The 22,677-nt window shown below is 32.8% G+C and overlaps 1 protein-coding gene across 1 annotated transcript; it reads right to left on the bottom strand.

The window, feature by feature from the left end:
* Positions 1-3,627: 3,627 nt before the first annotated feature.
* On the bottom strand, positions 3,628-9,438 carry LOC137720273 (protein DETOXIFICATION 35). Its single transcript, XM_088691797.1, has 8 exons — positions 9,162-9,438; positions 7,333-8,134; positions 6,483-7,108; positions 4,949-5,005; positions 4,618-4,856; positions 4,356-4,474; positions 4,176-4,262; positions 3,628-4,007 (listed from the first exon to the last, which is right to left on the bottom strand). Exons 2-8 carry the CDS (start codon positions 7,633-7,635, stop codon positions 3,930-3,932), a joined length of 1,509 nt encoding a protein of 502 aa, XP_088547923.1. The 5' UTR covers positions 7,636-8,134; positions 9,162-9,438; the 3' UTR covers positions 3,628-3,929.
* Positions 9,439-22,677: the final 13,239 nt, after the last annotated feature.

Below are 22,677 nucleotides of genomic sequence, written 5' to 3'. Positions count from 1 at the left end.
ACAATCGCCTTACCATACTAGATATATTCTCAAACTAAAAGCTTGTGGCCAAATTAGAATTATCTTTTGTTAAACTAAACCATAGCCTGATATTAACGGACAGGAAACACTTGAGGATGAAACAAGAAAATGAAAATAAGGGTGGATGGTAGTGTGGAACAAAGAGATAAGTCAAAAGCAAGGATCATGTGGCGGGGGGCACGTGGGGGTGGGGGTTGGGGTGGGGGTTGGGTGGTTTGGGGTGGGGAGGGGGGGATGAATCCTTCCAGGTCTAACCTAACAGTCCTAACCCATGCATGAGAACGACGACTAGGTTGGAATTTATTGTTAGATTTTTATCATAAAAGGTCTTTGAAATTGACCATTATCATCAAAATAGTCTTTAAAATTAAAATCAATCAATGTAATTTTTGAAAATAGGTGTCGCAAATTAAAGTGGTCCTTCCATCATAGTTATGTTAAAAATTTCGTTAAGTGCTGGTATGACACATAAATGGGCCCCACAAGATTTACGGGTTTTTATTACAAATGGTCCTTGAAATTGACACACACCATCCAAATGCTCCCTGAAATTGAAAATCTATCAATGTGATCCTTGAAAATAGGTGTCGCAAATCAGTATGATCATTCTGCCATAATTTTGTAAAATAATTTGTTATGTGTTGATGTGGGTTTAATAATTAATTTAAAAAGTTGTCTAAATACCTTTTTGTACAATAATTTTTTTTTATCTTATTGTAGGGCCTACTCCAAAGAGAGATCCCTTCCATAAATTCTCGAAGGCATAAGGCTTAACCAAAGCCTAAGAGGGGGTGTAGAAATAGTTTTCAATCAACAATAGACGCACCTCAGTTATAACCACATTATCTCAAGGTAGACCTTGTCATTCTTTGCATCACCAGACCACCAAGGAACTGTTGAACAAGCTCTCCAAGATTAAGGTTGCGACGATGTTGATCGCCTAAATATTAACGATGATGTCCCAGAAGTCATTGCCAATTGGCCAAACCATCACCAAAGGTGATCTCGACCCTAATTCAATTCAGTGAAGGGTGTCGAAGTGTGTAAAGATGGGTGTATTGAGAATTTTTTTTTTTTTTTTCTTTTCCAAAGAATAGAGAGAATGAGGTAGAGAAATGTGGACTAGGATCAGAGATGATTGTAGGGCTGGATTTTTTTATTGACAATTGTTTTTATTAACTATTAAATTATTCAGCCTATTTGTAATTTTTTAAATTTAATTAGACTTGTGTGGTCCATTTATGTGTCATATCAGCACATAACAGAATTATGACGGAAGGACTATATTGATTTGAGACACTTACTTGCGGGACTACATTGATCAATTTTCAATTTCATGGACCATTTTGATGTCGTGGGTCAATTTTAGGGACCATTTGTGAGAAAAAAAAGACTTACGGGGCCAATTTATGTGCTACATTAGCACTTAACAGAATTGTGACGAAAGGACCACATTGATTTGTGACACCTATTTTCAAGAACTACATTGATTAATTTTCAATTCCAAGGATCATCTTGATGGTGAGGGTCAATTTTAGGGACCATTTGTAATAAAAAAAAACCTTTTATTGTTTGATTTTAGGAAAAATTAGTATCCGGTCCCTAGTTACTAATGTTTATTGATTGAAACCTTATTAGTTTTCAGATTTTGATCAAAGTCCCTAGTATTAATGTAATAATGAATTACCATGTCAGTTACATAATTTTTAAAAATAAAAATTAATAATTGATTTAGGATTTTAATACTCACACCTTTATTAAACTCCTAACTAATTTTCAATTCAAAACATTTCCATAATAAATAAAAAATTAGAATAAGTTTGTACCATTAGTTTTTTATAGAAATGTTTTCAATTTCTTGTATGTACCCATTCATGTAATTTTTCAAATTTTTTTATCTTAAAAATGTACCCATTCTTAAATATATCAATTTGTTATATGTAAAATGTACGCTTTTTTTTAATATAAAATCTATTTAATTTTTTTCTAATCCATTTTCAAACTTGTATGAGTACATTCTTTTTCTTTGATTTGAGAAAGTATCCATGTCAAGTTTAATCGAAGAAATTTACTTATGTTATTAAGGTTAATATCTTCTTCTTTTTTTGTTGTTTTGAAGAATGTACCCATGTTTTGGTACAATAATTTTTTATATTTTAATATTTTTAATCCCACAAATTATGGGTTTTTATTTAAAATCTCATTAATATAAACAACTATAAATTTCAATTTTTTATTTAAAAAATATAGTAACATACAAAGAAATAAATTATCACATTAATTTTAAGGACTTCGATCAAAAATTGAAAACGAACAAGGTTTTAGTCAAAGAATATTGATAGTTAGGGACCGCATCCAAAGTCTCCCTTGATTTTAATTATGTTTTATGATCTCATGATCCATTATATTATGGCAGCATTTTTTATCATCATTCTCAAGTGATGATAATATTTACTACCTTATTTATTTAGGGATCTTTTGATATAGGCGTCTCAGTTTTGAATTTTCTAAATCAAACATCCATGCCTTTTAGTGATTTGATTAAACTTTTTTTTTTATCATAATTTTGGTGCTATATGCACATTATATTGTAACAAATTTCCTATAATCTAGCATTTTGATTACTCTGCTCTGCTCTGTTAAAGATAATTGTAAAAAAAAAAAAAAAAAACAAAAACAAAAAAGTTGGTTAGATTCAATTTATTTTCACAATAATACTACAATTTAGCAATAATTATCTATGATTGAAGATATTTTATTTCCAAAATAGTTTAAAATATTTTTAAACCCCCAAAATCAAACGTACCGAAATGAGGTTTTCTTTTAGTACATTAAGAGAAATAGGATTGAGAATAATATAAACATACCAATACACAATATGTACAAAATAAAACGTACCAAAATAAAAATAATGTACCAATATTAAGAATATGTATCAAATCAAACGTACCAATTAATTACTTTTGTAAATTCAAACATACTTGCAGATAATATATATGTAATATATTATGCCTAATAATAATTCGTCAACAACTATATTTAAAAAAAATTAATTTCAAAAAAAAAAAATTGAAAAAATTACATGGAGCTTTTATGTTGATCACCAACTATTTGAAAAAGAAAAAACCATTTGGAAAAAGAATTAATATTAAATGTTTGCATAACAAAAAAAAAAATATATATATATATATATATATATGTATATTGTGAGCGAAAAAACATATTTGAAAGAAGAGAAAATATAGTTTAATTACTAATATCTCCACTAAATAAGGAAAAGTGTATCCTGCAGATAAAATGATAAATTGAAAAATTATTTTACTTTTAAAAAATAGAGGTGACTATTGGTCAAAGCACTTTAATCAAATTTTAAAAAGGCACAGATGTTTAATCTAAATTATATAGAAAAACTATAGGGGATTCTAGTTTTCCATATTTATTATCGTTAAATGATTTAAATTTTGAGATTTGTACGTCTATCAACTACACAAAGTTAAAAATTTAAACTCTTCTAACGATGATACATAGGGTGATGAGCATCACTATCACTTGAGGATGGTGAGCAAAAATATTTTTTTACGTGAAATATAATGTGCATTAGCCATCTTCGCACGTGAGTAGTTTTGAATAATTAATGTACACCCATGGGTTGGGATTTGGAAATTCGACCGGCTAATGTCTGAGTTTACAAATTAAGGGCATGCTGAAATCTCAACGTAGTTCTGAATAAACAAAACACATACGCACGCACAACAGCCATCCAAGCTTCCCCGCCGATGCAACCCCGACAAACACCCACCTCCTTTCACCCCACACCCGCCGCCGGCGCAATCACCTCTCAATCTTGCCACCGACTGAGCTGCCTTCCTCGTTCACTTGTTTTCTCCCCATAAAAAGAAAAGGGAATTTCAAGTACTTTTAGCTCCGTTGGCAGTTTTGATGTCTTGCCCTCCCCACTTCCGGACACGATTTGTTGCTTGCTCCACCTGCAATTTGATTTCAATATGAATCATTAAGGAAATTTAGAACAGAGGAAACAAAATTATAATTAAAATATGTTTCTTTTTACATTTTATTAAGTTTTTTCAAATCTCATATGAATAAGCAATGAAATGAACGAAGTAACCAAAGTTGAAGAGACTTGAAACTGTTACCTCTTTGTTCCAGTTTGTTTTGTAAAGTATAATTAGCAGAAGGATGGTTTGGAGAGCAGTTCCACATATCATGCCCCCCCAAAGTCCCTACAATATTAATCAAATAACTCATCAAGTACTTGGTGTGGGAGTTGCCAAATTAACTTGGCATCATTGAAAGAAAAGAAATAATATAATTACCGCGACTCCTAAATTTGCAACATGGCAAAGAACGTATCCAAGAGGAAGTCCAAAGATGTAGTAACAACCCAAGTTTATATAAGCTACCATTGCCTGCCATCCACCACCAATTGCAACACCTACAAGAACAAGAAAACGTGGCATCATATCATGCTTGCACATTCACACACAATATCGATTTTGAGAATATAACGTTTGTTCTTTGTTATATATAATACGATAATATGCATAACACATATATAGTGACTTGTCAAATAGATACCTGATATTACTGGTTGAACACTGTTGAGCACCATAGTTATACCAAGAAGGTATGCAAGTTTAGCGACTGCTTGTTGCAACTCTTTGTCACTTGTGAAAATTACGGCAAAATAGTCTTTGGTTATTAAAATAATAACCATGAAAAGAAGCCCAATTAAGAGAGACTGAGCTACTGTCACATAAACAGCGTATTTAGCTGCTCTAGGACGTTTTAACCCAAGCTCATTAGAGACGCGAACGCTATATAAAAAAGAACGGTGTCATAAATAATCCAAAATAGTCAAGGATTATTGCAAGGTAAACACCAGCGAACTACTTGTCCAATGTTTCACCTTATTGCGGCGTTTAGTCCAACAAACAACATTCCTTCCCACCCGTTGATGTTCATGCTAAGGAAACAAAAAAATGCTATTAGTAATCAAAAGCTCATGTACCATGAAAAGGGAAATACATCGGATACATCGCTGTAGCGATAATCCAAGCCAATAATACATTGTCATGTGTCTACATTTTTTAAAGGGTTTTTTAGATACAGACTCTTACAACTCTTACTTCCTTGACAAAAACCCACCTACTATTAAACATCCAAATAAAACCCAAATTTAAAAAAGATTGCCAAGTAGGAAAATAATTGACCTATTATTACAAAATATTTACAACTTGTGCTACAATATTCAAATCAAATCAATAAATGTTATTACTCACCTTAATTATAATGAACAAATACTTATTGCACATACTATTATATTATATTATATTATATATATATATATATATATATATATATATATATAGACACACAAGTTCAAAAGTATATAGTACTACTATAAGTTCAACATATAAATATATATATATATATATATATATATATATATATATATTTCTTTATTTAAATAATTTGACACACACATATGTCATAAAAAAATGCCTGATATATGTAAAAAAAATCATGCAAAATAATTTACCTACAAAAAATTAATGTTATTTGATTCATTTAGTGCACCTACTACTAAAATTTTAAAATGTTAGATTGCTTAAAAAAAGCAACATAATTTACCCAATATATGTAAAATACATGTGAAATAATTTAGTACATGATAAAGCAAACCCAATATCTGCAAAATACATGCAAAATAATTTACCTACATAATAAACCAATGTTATTTTATGCAATACTAATTTACCTATTATTTGTACATATAATAATAAAATATGCCCAATATATATGATATTGATACATGCAAAATAAAATACCTACATAATAAAGGAATGTTATTTGATTCAAAATTCATTTACTTACAAAACAAAGTAATTTTATTTGATTAAAATTAATTTACCTAGTATTTATACATATATCTTATAATAATAAATTTTGCCAAATATATATATATATATATGTAATAGTACATGGATATAAATTGCCTACAAATGAAGGAGTTTACCTACAAAATATAAGTTATTTGCTAATCATAAATTTACATATAGGTAAATTAATTAGTATAATATTTTTATTGACCTTATTAAGCATGTATTATTGCATATATTACACATGTTTTATTGTTATTATGTATTAGGCAATGAATTTATAACATTATTTTTTTTATTTTTGCAAAATCATTAATTCTCCCTTACAATCCGCATCAAACATTAAAATAGGGGTAGTTTAGCCATCCAAAAACTTTTAAATGTATAAAGTCAAACATAATTAATGAATTTGCTTATGTGGAATCTAGTCAATGGGTTTTGTTTAAGTAAAAATCTTATATCGGGTTTTTTGTGGAGAAAATTGAGTTTCAGGGGCTAAAGATGTTAACAAAAAGGGTAAAGTTCACTAATTGAAAAGGGAAGAATTAAGATGTTAATTACCAAATAGAAAGGGAACCAACGGCTATAACTGCATCAGAAAGACCACCTGTGAGAAGGAGTATACTCATCATGTACCAAATTTCCAGGCAGAGCATGACTGCAGAGGCAAGAGAAAGTCTCACAAATGCCCAAATCTCATTGAATGCCAGCCATGAAAATCCAGTCCAACCCTCCTTACACCAACCCATAATATAGACAACTTGAGCAATTGAAATCCCCCATCTTGTGATGTTAAATGACACAGCTGCCCCCGATATGCCCCAATCAAACACATATATGAAGAGCGCTAACATTCCAATGTGTATGACCAGGGCCAACACTGCAATCCATGCCAGTACCTTCACCTTCCTCTGAGCCTGGAGGAACTTTTGAGCTGGGAAATTTATGGCAAGTGAGAACAACTGGGGGATTATTTGGAGTGTGTATTTTCCGGCTTCATTTGCTATGTCGTCTTCTTGGCCTAGACACTTTAGAATCGGTGTGGCAAAGATGTAAATCGGCAACAGTAAGAAGGAGGTTACGAATAGAATTATACATGATCGTTGCATGTAGATACCAAGCATGTGAACTTGTCCAGCACCAAATGCTTGTCCACACAGGGTTTCCAGAGCACTCCCCATCCCAAGCTAGCAAGTCATTTCACACCAACAAATAAGATTTCGTATTCAATAACAATAGCACAAAATAACATATACGCTTGTCCACTTATATATGGTATATGTGGTATACTACTATTTTGACGGGTATCATATGTTTCAATAAAACTTCACTCTAATCAAAACAATAGTTATGATGAACGATCTACTTGTTTACGACATGAGGAATTAAGAGAATAAGATTAATTAAGTACCATGAATCCATAAGTGAAGGTGGAAATGACAGAAAGAGAAATGGAGATGGCGGAAAGCTCAATAGTTCCGAGATGACCGGCAAAGAGCACGATGACTGAGTTAGTCCCATACATACACATGATAGTGATAACTGCCGAACCGCCTATTTGCCACAGCTTCACCGTCTCTATCCAAAACATATGCCTCAACGCACCAAAGCTCCTCACCGGGGCATAGTCTTCGCTCTCACCTTCGTATATAAGCTGCTTATTGCTATACTCGGTGGTGCAGCCGGAGGCTGTGTCGAGCAGCGGCTCCTCCATTTAGTTGGGCGTAAGATTTAAGTTTTGAGAGTGGTTCCTGTTTGTATATGTGGTTTATAGTAGCTTTTCTATGTTGATCCTCTCTCCAGGGTGTTTAAGGTCACACAAACATGCCCTATCAATCATGATCCCTTATATAATGTTTAGAAAGTACATAGCAGGATTTTAAATAATTAATTATTCATAAATAACTCCAATACTTTAATTTTTTAGTCACACAATTAATTAGTCAGTTTATACGGCATCAACCACTCATTGGAGACTCTACCACAAACTCTCGGGATCTAAACGGTTGATGTTCAAGGCCTTCAATTAAATGTCATTCATTGTACGACCTTAACCACTCTTTCATTTGAGCACTGCACCATTTAATTTCATAATCTGAATATTCTCAAGCTAACAGCTTGTGTCCAAATCAGAGTTATCTTTTTCTTAAACTCAACCATCGCCTGCAGCGTGGGGTACTTTCATGGAATGTGATGTTAGCAGACGGGAAAATCTGAAAAGACAAGAAAATGAGAGCAAAAGTCGATGAGATTCGAAAACAGAGATGAGACAAAAGCAAAGTCTCATTAGGCGGGCGCGAGAACGGAAGATGAATTCTTCAAGGTCTAACCTAACAGTCCTAACCCGTGCATGAGATCGACGACTAAATTTGGAATTCATTGTTTGATTTTAATTCTGTTTATGGATATCATGATCCATTATATTATGGGTGTATTTTTATCATCGTTTTTAAATAGTGGTAATATTTAACATTCTTTTTATCATCATTATATGAATTTAAATTTTGAAATTTGTATATATATATTACATAACTCATCTAATGATGATAAATAAAGTAATACACATCACCATTACTTGAGAATGATGAGTAGAAATATTCTCATATGTGAAACATATTGTGGTTGAGCCATCTTCACACAAAAGTAATTCCGAATTAATGAACACCAGAGGGTTGGGTTTTTGAAAGTCAACCGGCTAATGTTTGACTCTACAACCGATCGTCCTACCTACAAAACTCCACTGAGTGCTCGGAAAAGTTGGCCTTTTGGAGTTATTGGGTGTCGAAGCTGGTTTGCTCCAATTGTCTAATATATATATGGGTTAGGATCTTGGGGCACACGTATTTAACATACACTATGACACCCATTTTGTATGGTCCATTTAATAATGTATTTTAACAATCTGAACCATCTATATTTTAGTACATTAGATTCTTTACAGAAAAAAAATAATAATAATAAGACAAATCCAAAACCATTAAGACATTCATTTATAGTGTAGAAAATAAACAAATAAGGTTCTACAAACAAACACTAAATTTAAACTAATGGTCATATTGAAGGATTATTTTGGAAGATGACATGTTCATTTAAGCAACATCATTAGCATGCAATTAACAAATTAAAGGCGGAATCATGCTAGCATGCACTTAAAAACAAAACATTACCCATGAATGTTCAAAGCCTAGTAAAATGGTGAACCAATAATCAACTCAAAACAAAGTGAGTTGAAATATATACCTTTGTAGATTCCTCTTTGTATTTAAACAAAGGCTAATCACCCAAAGAGAGGGCCTTCATTCCTTGCATCTTAGATCTATGGATTTGGATGGATGAAAAAGGTTTCTCCAAAGTTCCCAAAATTGAGAACCTCTAATGATTCATCACCAAGGCATAATGAAGAAGAAATGAGTGACCTTGGAGGAGTTTGATTGCTAGATGATCCCTCCAAGGTGGCCGAAATTTTAGAGAGAAAGAAGAGCTTATGTTCTCATCCTTTCCCCAAAAACAACCCCTTAATGAATTTTAGGCTATAAAGTCCTTTATATAGTCCCTTCAAATAAGTGACCTAATGGACCAAAAGCCCTATTCTTCTAACATGGCCGGCCTATAGGGTTTATTGGGCTTTCAAGCCCTTTGTTTATTCAAGTTGTCATACAACTTGAGTTAATGGGCTTGACATTCAAATCCCATTGGGCCTTGCGGCCCAAAACTAACCCGAGGTCTTTAACGAACTTATTCGTTTGATTAATTAACATATTAATTAATCCTAGCCTTAGATAAATAATTAAACCATTTAATTATTCTTACTCATCTCCGTTGTTTCTTCAAACTCTACCTTACTCGGTGAACGATCCATTAGGTTCCTTTTAGCGAGGCAGTGGGCGATTAAAACTCTTTCTAATCGATTGTGAATTGAAACTTACTTTCAATTCTCCCGTTAGTGATAATACACTTTTAGGGCTTCCACAAACCATGGTTGACGCCTAGCAGCATGTCATGGTTACCCAAGCTAATCAGAAGAGGTTGAGAACCTATTCAGTTTTAGGATTACAAATGCAATACGGTCTTTCTCTAATACAATACTCTTGACCACATTGTTTGGTTTGATAGTTTATTCATGTCTACTATCCAATGTGAGTCTTGTGCTTATATGATTACCTTGAATGTGATTTGGAACACATTCCTAAATCTCATTCATACTTTGGCCAAAGATTCTTAATCATATCATAGAGTATTCTCCCTCAAACAGTTTGAAGGTTAGAGATCCCTTGTTGCGCATTCACTTGCCTCCATGGCTAAGTGGCTTAACCCTAACGATGCCGTGGACACCCTCCTGATGGAGTGACTTTGACATAATCAAAGATTAAGGACCTAACCACAAGACAACTGTGATGCCTCAGGTCAAAAGACTAATTTGTATTATCCCAACCATGAGTTCTCATGTGACATGAATATGAGAACTCTTCGTTGATCGTGTTCAGTGAACTCATTCTCTATTGAGCACCTACGTACTTGTCTTGATGTCACACACACCAATGACTCGAGACTAGTCACTCTCCCTGAGAGAAGACATAGCACGTACTGATCTTAACGGACTGTCAATGCCCAATTGACAATCCTATGATCAGGAACGTTTATGATGTGTCAACGAAAGAATGGTCTCATGAATCTAACTTCTTTAGATCGCATTCTCCCAATCACATATTCCTTGGACTTATCGTTTAAGCATATAACATTTATATGAGACGGCTCAAACAATAATGTTTGCCCTTAATATTAAACTAGATTAATTTAACATGTCAAATGTCCATAAAGTATCATCATATGATTGGTTTTAGGGCACATTTCCAACACATATGACTTCGAATTTGGCTGATTTCTAGTAGAGATGATATTTGACAAGACATAAAAAATAGACGGTTGGACTGTTGAAATACATTACAAAGTAGACCACACAAAAACGGATATCAAAATATGTGTCAAAAATGTGTATCATCGAACCCTAACTCTAATACACATATGCAAAAATTAGGTTACAACTTACAATCCATGTGATGACATTTTCTTGACTGAAATCTTGTGTCTTTAAATTTTTTATTGAAGTCCCTTGACTTATTTCCACATCAGTATTTAATATTATTTTCTTATAATAAGAAATTAATTGTGTTATCATTTTAACCACTCAATATTACGGTCTAGTGGTATTCTTCTTCACTTGTAAGTGAGAGGTTTTCAATTTGAATCTCATAAATGACGAATTCGATATCAGATTAGGTTGCCCATGATGTGACTTCACCAAACTCTCCCCCCTCCCCCCACCCTTACTGTAAAATATATAATTGTACAAAAAAAAATTGGGTGTTATCATTCTAAATTAATTACTTTTTTAATACAATTAAATTCTTAATCATTTGTTTATTTTTTGTATCCATTGAAAAAGAAATTAAAATAAGTGGGATAAATATATTTTATATTATGTACCTATAAGTGGGCACAATGTTTTTTTATTCATATTATGTACCATGCATTTTTATAAGTGGGTCTAGTTTTTTATGTTTATATTATGTACCCATATTACTTACCGATATTTTTTTTTTTCTGTTATAAAATGTACTCATATGCCAATAAATTAGTTTGGGTACATTGTTTGGCATTTTATTAATATGTACGTAGAATGTTATTTTGTTATACTTGCATTGCTTTTTTATTCATTTAATCAATCAAAATTTTGCAAAATAAATTTCAATTTTTTGGCTGACCCTTTTTTTATTATAGCCATTAAATGTGGGGTTTTAAATATGATAATGTTTCAAGCTTAATTGCTGACATGGAAATATATTAATACGAGTACTAATATTGTGAGGTATACAAATCAAAGGACTTTGATAAAAAGAAATCAAAAATTAATAAAGTTTTAGTTAAAAAATATTAGTGGCTAGAGACAGCATCCAAATTACTAGCCAATATATGTTACCCACGTCCATGCAAAGTTGCGGTTGAGAGGAATCAAAGATATGTTTAGAGTTTTTACCAAAAAAAAAAAAAAAAGATATGTTTAGAGTGCATGATAACTTACTCTTAACTACTTAAAGCTTAAGCTAAAAACTTTAAAACTAATCTTACTGTATATATCATGTAGTTCTGCTAATTATTTGTCGTACGATGACACGTAGAATGCTGAATGTGCAAGAACATTAATTGTTTTTATTTAAGTAAAGAAACACCAAATTACATAATCTCAGCCAAACTACACAATACAGGCCTAGTGACACAATCATTACCCGTTACGTAATCAAGTCCTAATTACATAGCTTAATCTCATAAACAAAGTGGTCATTTACCACAGTGGTGGAAAGATGTTGTGCCCTTACATGACGATGTGGGTTCAAATCCCGTCGATGGCTAATCTAACATTTAACTTACAAACACTATCGCTCGACTCAAAAAAAAATCAAATCAAATCAAATCAAATCTCATAACCAAAGCTTAATTATGGACTAGAGAACATGAGTTAGATTATTGTGGCAATCAATTGGCCCAAACAAATGAAAAGATGATCGTTTTCTTGCCTCTTTCTACGGCCCATAAAATGTTGGGTCATGACTCGTTGGCCCAAAATTTAATGATTGTTTTCTGGGCTCTTTATGCCAGCCAGGGTCCGTGGACCATAAAATTTGATGCGTTGACTATTGGCCCATTGCAAGTTAAACAAAACCAATCCAAATTCAAAAATTGCACATGATCAATTGTTTTGTAGCAGCATTCGGTCTCCGCTTTATTGGACGAGATCTCTTTACATAGATTCAAAAACGATATATATTATATATTTGTAATGAAATCGACGCGAAATTCTGGCTCATTGAAGTTTGTTTGCGGTAAGTTAACAAGTAAATGGACTCTTTCAAAAGTTAAACTCTTCATGAACATTCTGTCATCTTGTGTTTTTTATACAATGTTTTATAATGTTGGACTTAGCATGAAAATTAATGTTAAACTGTGAGGGACAGATAATTCATATAGAGTTCTATTTTGAGATAGTCTCCTCAAATTTTCTCGATAATTAAAAAATAAGTCAAATTTTAAAAAGAAAATTAGGAAAAAAGACCCATCATCTCCACTGAGGAGGTGTAGCTCACGTGGGACGTGCGCTGACAACGTAGATTAGAGCGCAAATAAATGGAGGACACGTGGTTATGAGCGAATCTAAAGCATGAATCCAACGGTTCTGATTCGATCTCACTTGGGAAAGACAAGGTTCATTTTAGTTCCCCCACGAGTCATTACGGCGGACGTGTCTGTTGCTGCGGTTTGCATGTTGTATTCCACTCTTTCTGTTCCGCTCAGTCCTTCACCTCCGGTAGCCCTTTTATTATTTTTTTTATTTTATTGCTATTTAAAAAATGGAGAATTCGAACTATTACAATAATTAAAGAGAAAACAAAATTTTAAATCCGAAACGCATAAATAAAAAACACAAACATTTTATTCACTAGAATATTAAACTAGTTATTTGGACGATTTTTATTGAATATCAACAATTATTATTTGCAAAAACATTTTTAAATCTTTAAATTTGATTCATCGACTTAAATTGATTGAGCAAAAATCATTATATATGTCGACAGGAATGGCAGTAGGTACTCAAGAAAAAAGTATGACATCAGTTTAAGAGATATTACAAAAACATTATTCTTTTGACAAATTAATACTGTTACTTTACAAAGAAATAATGAGAACCCTAGTTAAAAGGCACATGCACGCTATCTTGCTCAATTGGCATAAATTGCATATGAAAAATAGTATTAATTTGAAACTTAATTGTGTTCAATTGACAACTATATTACAAGAAGGAAAAGAAAAACATGAAATACATATTATGTAATAAGTCTACATCTGATTTAGAAATTGTTTCTAATGGCCAAGGGGTAGAGATTCTCTTCGGATCTCACTGTTCGAAGTTCAAGGATCAGACAATCTGGATCGCTCAAATTAAATAGAAGAGTCTTCATAACTCATTCTAATAGTCCACTTAACATAAATCAAAAGCTCTAATCACTTTTTCACACAAATTAAGAACTCAAATTTCCAGGTCCTTAAGCTTTGAACACTAAGATCCTAGTCTCAGTTCAAAGGCTAAATATTGTGGCATCCTCTATTTATTATTTATTTTTTTTAATTTACAAGTATGTAGCTGTCCTCTGAACAAGACTCATTACAAATTAAGAAAAAGATTGCTAGTTGTCCAACGGAATTAGTCAATTCATATTCACAAAACGAGAAGAAAAAGGGCTCCTTTTGCTTTCTAAATCACTACCTAATTACAATAAACAAATATTAATAACGCAACACACAGATGTAATGACGCAGTTTATAAGACACATGACTATTGCCTGTATACGCTTTACTTTGACGATAAGAACTTGCTTGTAAATTGAACGTTAAAGTGATCATATATCAAACAAATCCCACCAGGTCAATTAAAAAGTGCTAACGCAGGACGATGCTTGATAAACTTGATTAGAAATTCAACACCTTGACGTTTTGATTGTATGTGAGTTTTTCCTGTGGACGGACAATGGAAAATAAGGCGGACAGACCATAAAGAGAGGGAGATGTCAAGTCACTTTGTAATCAACCATCTCTTTCCGGTCACCACAAGGTTTAAAGACTGTTAATAAAACTTGTAACGGCAAAAACTGATATTGGTGACCCAATGACGGCAATATATGATAGAAAGAAAAAAAAAACAAATTAATAAAAGGAAGCAGATAGTTTTTTGGTATTTGACCATAATTATCAACTAGTTTTCTTATGAATATTATTAAGTGCACAATTAGACGTAGTTAATCTTGTGACATCCCACATCATCCAGGGTGTGATCCTTATATGTATATTCTCATCTTTACCTAGCACGACGCTTTTTTGGAGCACATTGGCTTCGGGTTCCATGGGAACTTCGAAGTTAAGCAAGTTGCGCGCGAGAGCATTCTCAGGATGGGTGACTCATCGGGAAGTTCTCGTGTGAGTTCCCAGAAACAAAACCGTGAGGACGTGGTCGGGGCCCAAAGCAGACAATACCGTGCTACGATGGAGTCGGGCCCGAGAAGTGGTCCGGCCCGGGCCGGGATGTGACAAATCTAATTGTAATTTTCTACCAAAAAACAAAGGAAATTTTATTGAGACCCAACATTTCTCTTTTTAAACTGAACCCGTAAGGTTTTATTTTGAAATTCATGTTTTTACCCCATGTACTAAATGAGTTCAGAAAGAAAAATCCAAAAATAACTCATTAGTGAAAATATCTCTGATTTCCCCAATCCCACCCCTCATCGAAAACACTCCCTCTTTCGGATTTAGATCCTCACCAAATCCCCCCTCTAGGGATCCTAAGGATCAACGAACATAGACCGTTGATCAAAAATTGTGCGACCACAATTTTTTTTTTTATATTTTTCACGTAAAACGATGATGTTTTACTTTTAAAAATATAAAAAACATTTAATTGGGACTGCACGATTTTTTTATCAACGGTTCATGTTCGTTGATCCCTAGAATCCCCAGAGAGGGGATCCGGTGAGGATCCAAATCCCCCTCTTTCCAACCCTCGACCACCGAAATCCTTTCTCATTCCTATTGAACGATTTAAGCTAAATGAGTTTCAACCTCAAATTCGTTACCCACAAAATAGTTAAAGTTTTTGTGAAAAGAAAGAATGAAGAACTAGGGTCCTGCACGCATACACATTGAACTAGTTTTAGTGGTTGAGATTAAATAAATTGGTTGAATAAGATGATATATCTCAATAGATTTATCATTATGGTGTTGAAGTATTGATTCTATATCATGGTGGAATGAGATTTGGGTCTTTGATTGTGGGCGGTAGGGGAGGTGCAAGTGGCATCGCTGGGTGGTTGGTGAGGGGGTGAAGAACATTTGGGTGTCTTTGGGTTTGGAGAGGTAGTGGTGGATGTTGGAGGTGACATTGGCTGAGTTTCTTTTTCCTTTTTTTCTTTTTCTTTCTAAACTCATTTTGTATGTGAGATAAAACAATAAGGTAAAACAAATGAATAATAAGTTGAATTTTGAAAGAAATATTTTGGGTACAAATAAATTTTTTCAAAAAAAAAAATGCAATTGTAATTTTCAAGGAAAAACCTCGTGAACATGCGATAACGCGTGTTACGTTGAAATGGACTGACTGGTTCGTGCATGCTTATTTTAGGATTTTTTGGCATTGAAAATGTGATGAGCTATACCTATTTTATATGATGTGGTCCTGAATCTTGATAATATAATATTGAAACGAATATATATATATAATTTCTCTAATTTTATGTTGGACCATTTTGAATTGGTTTTATACATGATATTTTGTGTGAAAGTTGCATCAGAATAAGCCTACAAAAATTTCTCTAAGTTTATGTTGGACCATTTTGAATTAATTTTATACATGATATTTAGTGTGAAAGTTGCATCAGAATAAGCCTACAAATTTATTTTGATCACAACTTTGTCTCACATTTGATGTGATTGGGTTGCGGATGGTTATTTATTCTTCTTTTTGTTTAACTTTTAAGAAAAACCAAAGAAAAGAGAACGTCGAAGAAGGAATAAATGTTCAACCTATTACCTACCCAGAAGGCTCGAGACTACATGTAAAAAACTTGAGCAACAGATTTACGAGAGCAACTTACATATATAGTACGAATAAAATGTTATCGTAGTGTCTCATGCTAATAATATATAGATATGTGTAAGTTTTTTTTCATTACATATTCTTGTAATATTGACACTGAATGCCACGCTCTTGATATGGTCATTCTCAAGACACACCCTCTTTACGGTGGACCAATATTTCTAACACAGTAATGGAAAGTACTTATATTTCCTTATTTTTCAAATGAAACTCAGAGCTAGTTTGGGATTGTTTTTTTTTTTAAAAAAAAAAAAAAACAGCTTCTTAAAAAATATGAAATCTTAATTATGTTTGTTAAATTAAAAAGGTGTTTTTTTTTTTTTTTTTTTTTTTTTAAATTGAGTTTGGTTGCTTTGAATCGAAATATTTAACGAACAAAATGAATAAGGGTACCAAACTCGATAATATATATAAATGGATCAATTTAACTATATATTAAACGAGGAAAACGAATAATATGAAACCTTTACACTGCGTGTGGCGTGTACATACTCAATTTAATACTAACAACACTTGCCATCGTCCCTCACTCAATGCTTTTATTATATTAAAATTGTGTTGGTTAGTAAGAGTCTAAGCCCAACTGCTTCGGAGTGATCTAATTGTTGAGGATGAATTTCAGATATGTAATTCACTCACGTATATTTTGAATTCAATTTCTGACGCAGATGAATTACACGATGATGGGTAGAGAGACCAAAATGTCTCTATGAATATTTTCGACCTCAAAAAGAAGGATTGTCGTTGCAAAACCACTAGGTAGTTAAGGCTGTTAACACAATTTGGTATATAAATGTCATAATATAATTTACTGAATATATTTTTTTAAAATTTTGAACTATTATATTATTACATTTGCTATTTTTAACCGTATTTTCGACACTTCAAAAATCTTTCAAATTGTTGACGGGTGGGTTCTTCCTTGAGTTGTGAACTCTTGGACCAATGAAAATCTCATGTTTCACTTTTTTGAGCGTGGATGTCGTGTGGCAGTGGATGTCGTGTGCACATCACTCTTCAAACTGCGCGTTGACCTCGTCCTTCATTCAGTCGGCACTCAAACCAACTAGTACCGTTTATTTCGATTAGAGCATCTTCAAATGAGATGTCAAATTTTAAATATTAAAATGATAGTTGATATCTTATGTGACAATTTGATATTTTGTACAGCATCTTACTCCACCTGATATGTTAAATAATAATATCATTTAATAATTTTTTTATCTTTTTGTGGAGTTCAATGAATAAGACAACTAATCAAATATTTCAAAAACATAACAGCATTTATTATATATTATATTAATCTATTAAAAATTTATTTAATAAATTTGACATCTATTGTCAAATTTGACTTCAAAAGACTTTGTCTTCAAATGACTCAGTGTCACGTAAGAAATTGAAGGTTTGGTTGGAGAGAGTTTGCTGCCATTTTTTTACTATTGTATGCCTACGTGGCAATTTTGACATCTCTTTTAGAAATGCTCTTAAATCTAACTCTCGTGCCGATATGGATTTTTTTTTTTTTTTTTTTTAACAAAATGCCAATATGGATATTTACTTTGGATTTTAAATTGACTTTGTTTAGTGATCTGTTATACTATTATTTTATGATGTTTTAATAAAACCGTCTAATATTATAAAAAATTTAAAAAATTCAAACTCTCAAGCCAAATACGGGTCCGCATTTAAAATAATTAATGACTCATTTGAAGCTGCTTTTAAAATAGTTGAAAATGCTTTTTGTGACAATATTTTTTTAAATCATTTTTTAGTAAAAATGCAAGTGAATTTTGGAAGAAAAAAAAATTTGAAGTGTTTCCGACATAAACACATAATTGGTGCTTCTTGCAGGAAGCACTTTAAGTGCTTTTAGAATTCATATATTTTTTTTAAAGTGCTTTTAAGTCATTTAAAATATATTCAAACAAGCTATAAAATAACTTGTGTTATCGTGAATGCTAATTTATATAACATGAATGTACTGTTGTAGTGCCCAATACTACTCATACAATTACAATATAAGAATTTTTTAATTTAACACTTCTACTAGTAGTACGAAATGTCACAATAAACTTCATTTACCGCTATGTGACGTTCGGAGTCACTAATACGAAGATGAGAGAAAACCTATTCAACTTAAAATTAGGGGTGTGATATTCACGCATCCTATTTTACTTCTCACATACCTTTTTAATTTTCGGCTTTCGGATCGGATGATATTCATGCACCCTATTTTACTTCTCACATACCATTTTAATTTTCGGCTCTCAAATCAGATGAATTGAAAAAAAATCAACGAATAAAAATTATTAAAAATTATGTAAGAAGTAAAATAAAATGTCCACGCTTCTAAAACTATATTGCCACGAATTATGAGTGATTCCTTCTCTTAGCTCTACCAACTCCTAAACAGACAGCTTTCCCAATAAAGTAGTCGAGGGTGCCATTACGGTTTTGACCTCGAAATATAATTACTTATTGTTGTAGGTGGAGGTGGTGGGTGCACGGGAAAGAAACGAGGATGCAGATTGTTTGCCCTTCTGTTTAGGTGTTCTTTCTATCTCTTTTTATTTGTGCAGTCACGGTTAAATCACGTCAACATTTTATATTTTTATTGATTTTTGTCTTATTATCTTTATAAAAAAATCAATATAAACTATTGACGTGGCTTAATCGTGATCGTACAAAATAGGAAGGGATGAAAAGAGCACCCAAACAAAAGGGACAATTGGCCTCCAAGAAGAAACGAAGTTGCAAAGGAATTTGGTAAATTTGGATACTTTGAAGAGGCCCTTTTTCTCAACCTCCTAAGCAAGTTCACCGCTATTCTCCGTTTAAAATCATGCCACGTGTCTTTTTAATTAACCATGGTTAATCAGGGCATTTACATTATTACTATTTTTTGTTATGGTGAAAGCATGAATACGGTTCCACAAAGAAATCATAAACTCTTAATTCAACGATCATATGATTTTAGATTTAGATAATTTTTTGTATACATGTTATTTGAAAGAAGACTCAAAAGATAAACAGTTTGAATCGGTGAAATACATTACAAAATAAGCTCTACAAAAAATCTGTAAAAAATTATGTAAAATAAATGATGCCACGATCCGGTTCTTATATTTGTATGATAACTATGGTCAATTAAAATGGCACGTATCATGGTTTTAGAGGAAGGATAACGATTAGTTTGAGTTAGGGAGGAAAGCAAAAACTGACTTTATTTAGAAAGTGCTTCTTGGTCACAAAATTAGATTCGATAATACACATGGTACAAGGAGGTTGAGTGAGGCAAGGGACAAGTGGCACATATGTTGTGTGCTTGACACGTGTCGAGTTCTAGAGGCATTTGGTTTTCGTAGCATAGATTCTTTAGTTGCTCACCAAATTCTCATGTATTTTGCTCCACACGAAGCCCTCCTTTGAAACATGAAGTAGTTGGTGGTATAACTAGTGCAAATTTTCACTTTGCATCAATTGCACACTATCCAAATGAATTAATAACACAAAGAGGACATTTCACACTAGTGTGGCAAATATTTTACCAAGTTTTTTCAGCATTATAGTCACGAGTTCCTCTATAAGAGAAAAACCTCTAATTACCGATTTGAATTACCACCGGAAGCCTCCACTAGTCCCAATAATTTACTCTTGTTATATAACATGCGAATATATCATAGCATCTCCACTTTCTCTTTTCCCCATATTACATGTGGGTTAGTAAGACTAGATGACAATGTTATTTCTTTAATTAAAAAATCTTCCATATTTACATGATTTTGGTGCAAAATGTCACATCCCTATCCGGACCCTCACCATATTCGGGCTCGACTCTACCGTAGCACGATATTATCCGTTTTGGGCTCCGACCACGCCCTCACGGTTTTGTTTCTGAGAACTCACATGAGAACTTCCTAGTGGATCACCCAAAACAGAGCTCGGATGAAGAAGATACAAGCGGGTCAAGTTTTGTGGGTTTTCGAGTCCAAGTCTCTCCTAAAACGGGTTAGCAACAGCTTTTCTCCCACTTTTCAGAAACCTCCCCCTTTTTTCTGGAGGTTTCACTCCAATTATAGCATTTTGGTAAAATTATCAAAATACCACCAACTTCAAACGACTCTAACTTCTCCGTTCTGATTCGGAAATAAGATCCGTTTACGCCTACGCACTCATGGAATCGAACTCTACCTAACCAATTCAAGAGTTGATCGAAAAGGTCGAGAAAATTAGAAATAACTATAGTACCCCTCACTTTGTTTTTCTCAAATTTGGAAAAATAAAGAACTAGTTCCAATCAAATCTTCAAAATACGTCAAGAATAAAATAAAATAATAATTTTGGGGACGGGATATCACATCCTCCCCACCTTACAAAAATTTCGCCCCCGAATTTTCCATAAGCCTAACTACAAGGACTACCACACCACTATTCAAACTCGTATTGACAACCACGCCATCAACATCGAATAAGGACCTCGCCCTTCTCTTCGACACCAATAACTTAACCAACTTCACTTTCGATACTTCAAGAATCCAAAAATACGAATCCAAGAAGTATCCCCCCACTACTGCTTTTGTCAATCAAATCCAACACGAGGATTTCAAGACAACCACTTAGAATAAGAAGACAACGAAACTGATACGAATTGAATCACCACAACCAATGTAAATGATTCGAACGAACAGTCAACATAACTACCCAATTCATATCCCATAGGCTAGACGTACTAGTCTTTCCCTCCAAGGTTCACAAATCTAAGGAAACTCTAAATTTGACACCACTGACAGAGCAAGCATCAGCGTCTGCTGAAAATTCAAAGGTCCGAGTACCAAGGCTCTGATACCATAAAAGTAGTTACGTGTCGATGCTGAAAATTCATGGGAAGAGAAATCCGAACTTAAGACTCTTCTAACACAAAAAAAAAAAAAAAAAAAAAAAAATACAAGAGATGGTTGCTACTTCATGAGTTTGTGTGATATAGTCGAAACTAAAACGGCTAACAACGTAGTTAAGTTCTAAAACTTCCATTTTTCGATTAATGACATGTGTAGTTATTATTATATTTGCAAAAATATCAATGAAATTCATTGAAAAAAAAGTTTAGATTTCATCATAGAATAATCAACTGATAATATGAAAAGTAACTCAATTACCTATAAACAGATGTAAAATACTTTTTTTTCTTGATGTGAGATTCATGGTCTCAAAAAATCTCGAGTGCGGGATTACAAGAATTACTCGGTCACTAAAAGTCCACCATGAAAAAGCATAGTTGACCAACATCTTACCTCTTCCAAGCATGAGGGATCAGTTTTGTAATTTTCAATGTGTTCAAGATAGTTGGTGATTAGAGGTTGAAACTTGAAAGGGTGGTGGCGTAGTGACTGGGATTAGTGGTCAAATACTTTTCGTTCTAATTAAGAAATTGAATTAAACATGACCAGATGAAAACAAGAATCAAGCAAAATATTTAATTAAAATTCGGATCAAATTGTATGATTATATTTTTAATGAAAAGATGCTCAAAATTTAAATTTAATTAGCTTTGTATTTAAGCCAAATGAACAAGTTTAGATAGGGATTCTTTTCTGACTTTTTTTTTTCTCTTTGTTTTTTTGTCTTCCGATTATGAGACTGAAACTCAGAGCGAAATGGATAAAGGAAAACCTAAGAAAACATGGAAAGATACTCTAAGAAAATGTATAGAGTAACTAGAGGTAACGAAAGGTTTGACACAAAACCGAGCGCAGCGGCGATATATGATTCATATACTGACTCCCACTTAATGAGATAAGGCGTTATTTTTGTTGGTTTTTTGTTTTTCATTCTCCTTTTTGGGTGGGGGGAATAATTGAAGACTTTAGCATTATTGTAAAACAAATGTAAGAAAAGGAAAAAAAAATGTGGACCTTATTGATAATTTATCAGCATCCTATGTGAGGTAATAGGAGAAGTATTTTATACCATATTGGTAGAAATTAAAGTTGTATGTGTCAATTGATTTATCTTTAAAATAAATGAGTTCAGCAAGTTTTACGTGGGAGTCTTCAGTAC

The sequence above is a fragment of the Pyrus communis genome, chromosome 1 (assembly GCF_041283825.1).
Source record: "Pyrus communis isolate YQ-2024b chromosome 1, ASM4128382v1, whole genome shotgun sequence".
Classification (NCBI taxonomy): Eukaryota; Viridiplantae; Streptophyta; class Magnoliopsida; order Rosales; family Rosaceae; genus Pyrus; species Pyrus communis.
This window is presented reverse-complemented; position numbering and strand designations above follow the sequence as displayed.

Bases quoted from the DNA above. Each gene is read 5' to 3' on its own strand.
- LOC137720273 (XM_088691797.1), bottom strand. From the start codon at position 7,635: ATGGAGGAGCCGCTGCTCGACACAGCCTCCGGCTGCACCACCGAGTAT. The intron at 4,857-4,948 runs GTGAAACATTGG...TTTTTTATATAG, and splicing joins GGACTAAACGCCGCAATAAG to CGTTCGCGTCTCTAATGAGC. The intron at 4,008-4,175 runs GTAACAGTTTCA...ATCAAATTGCAG, and splicing joins AAACAAACTGGAACAAAGAG to GTGGAGCAAGCAACAAATCG.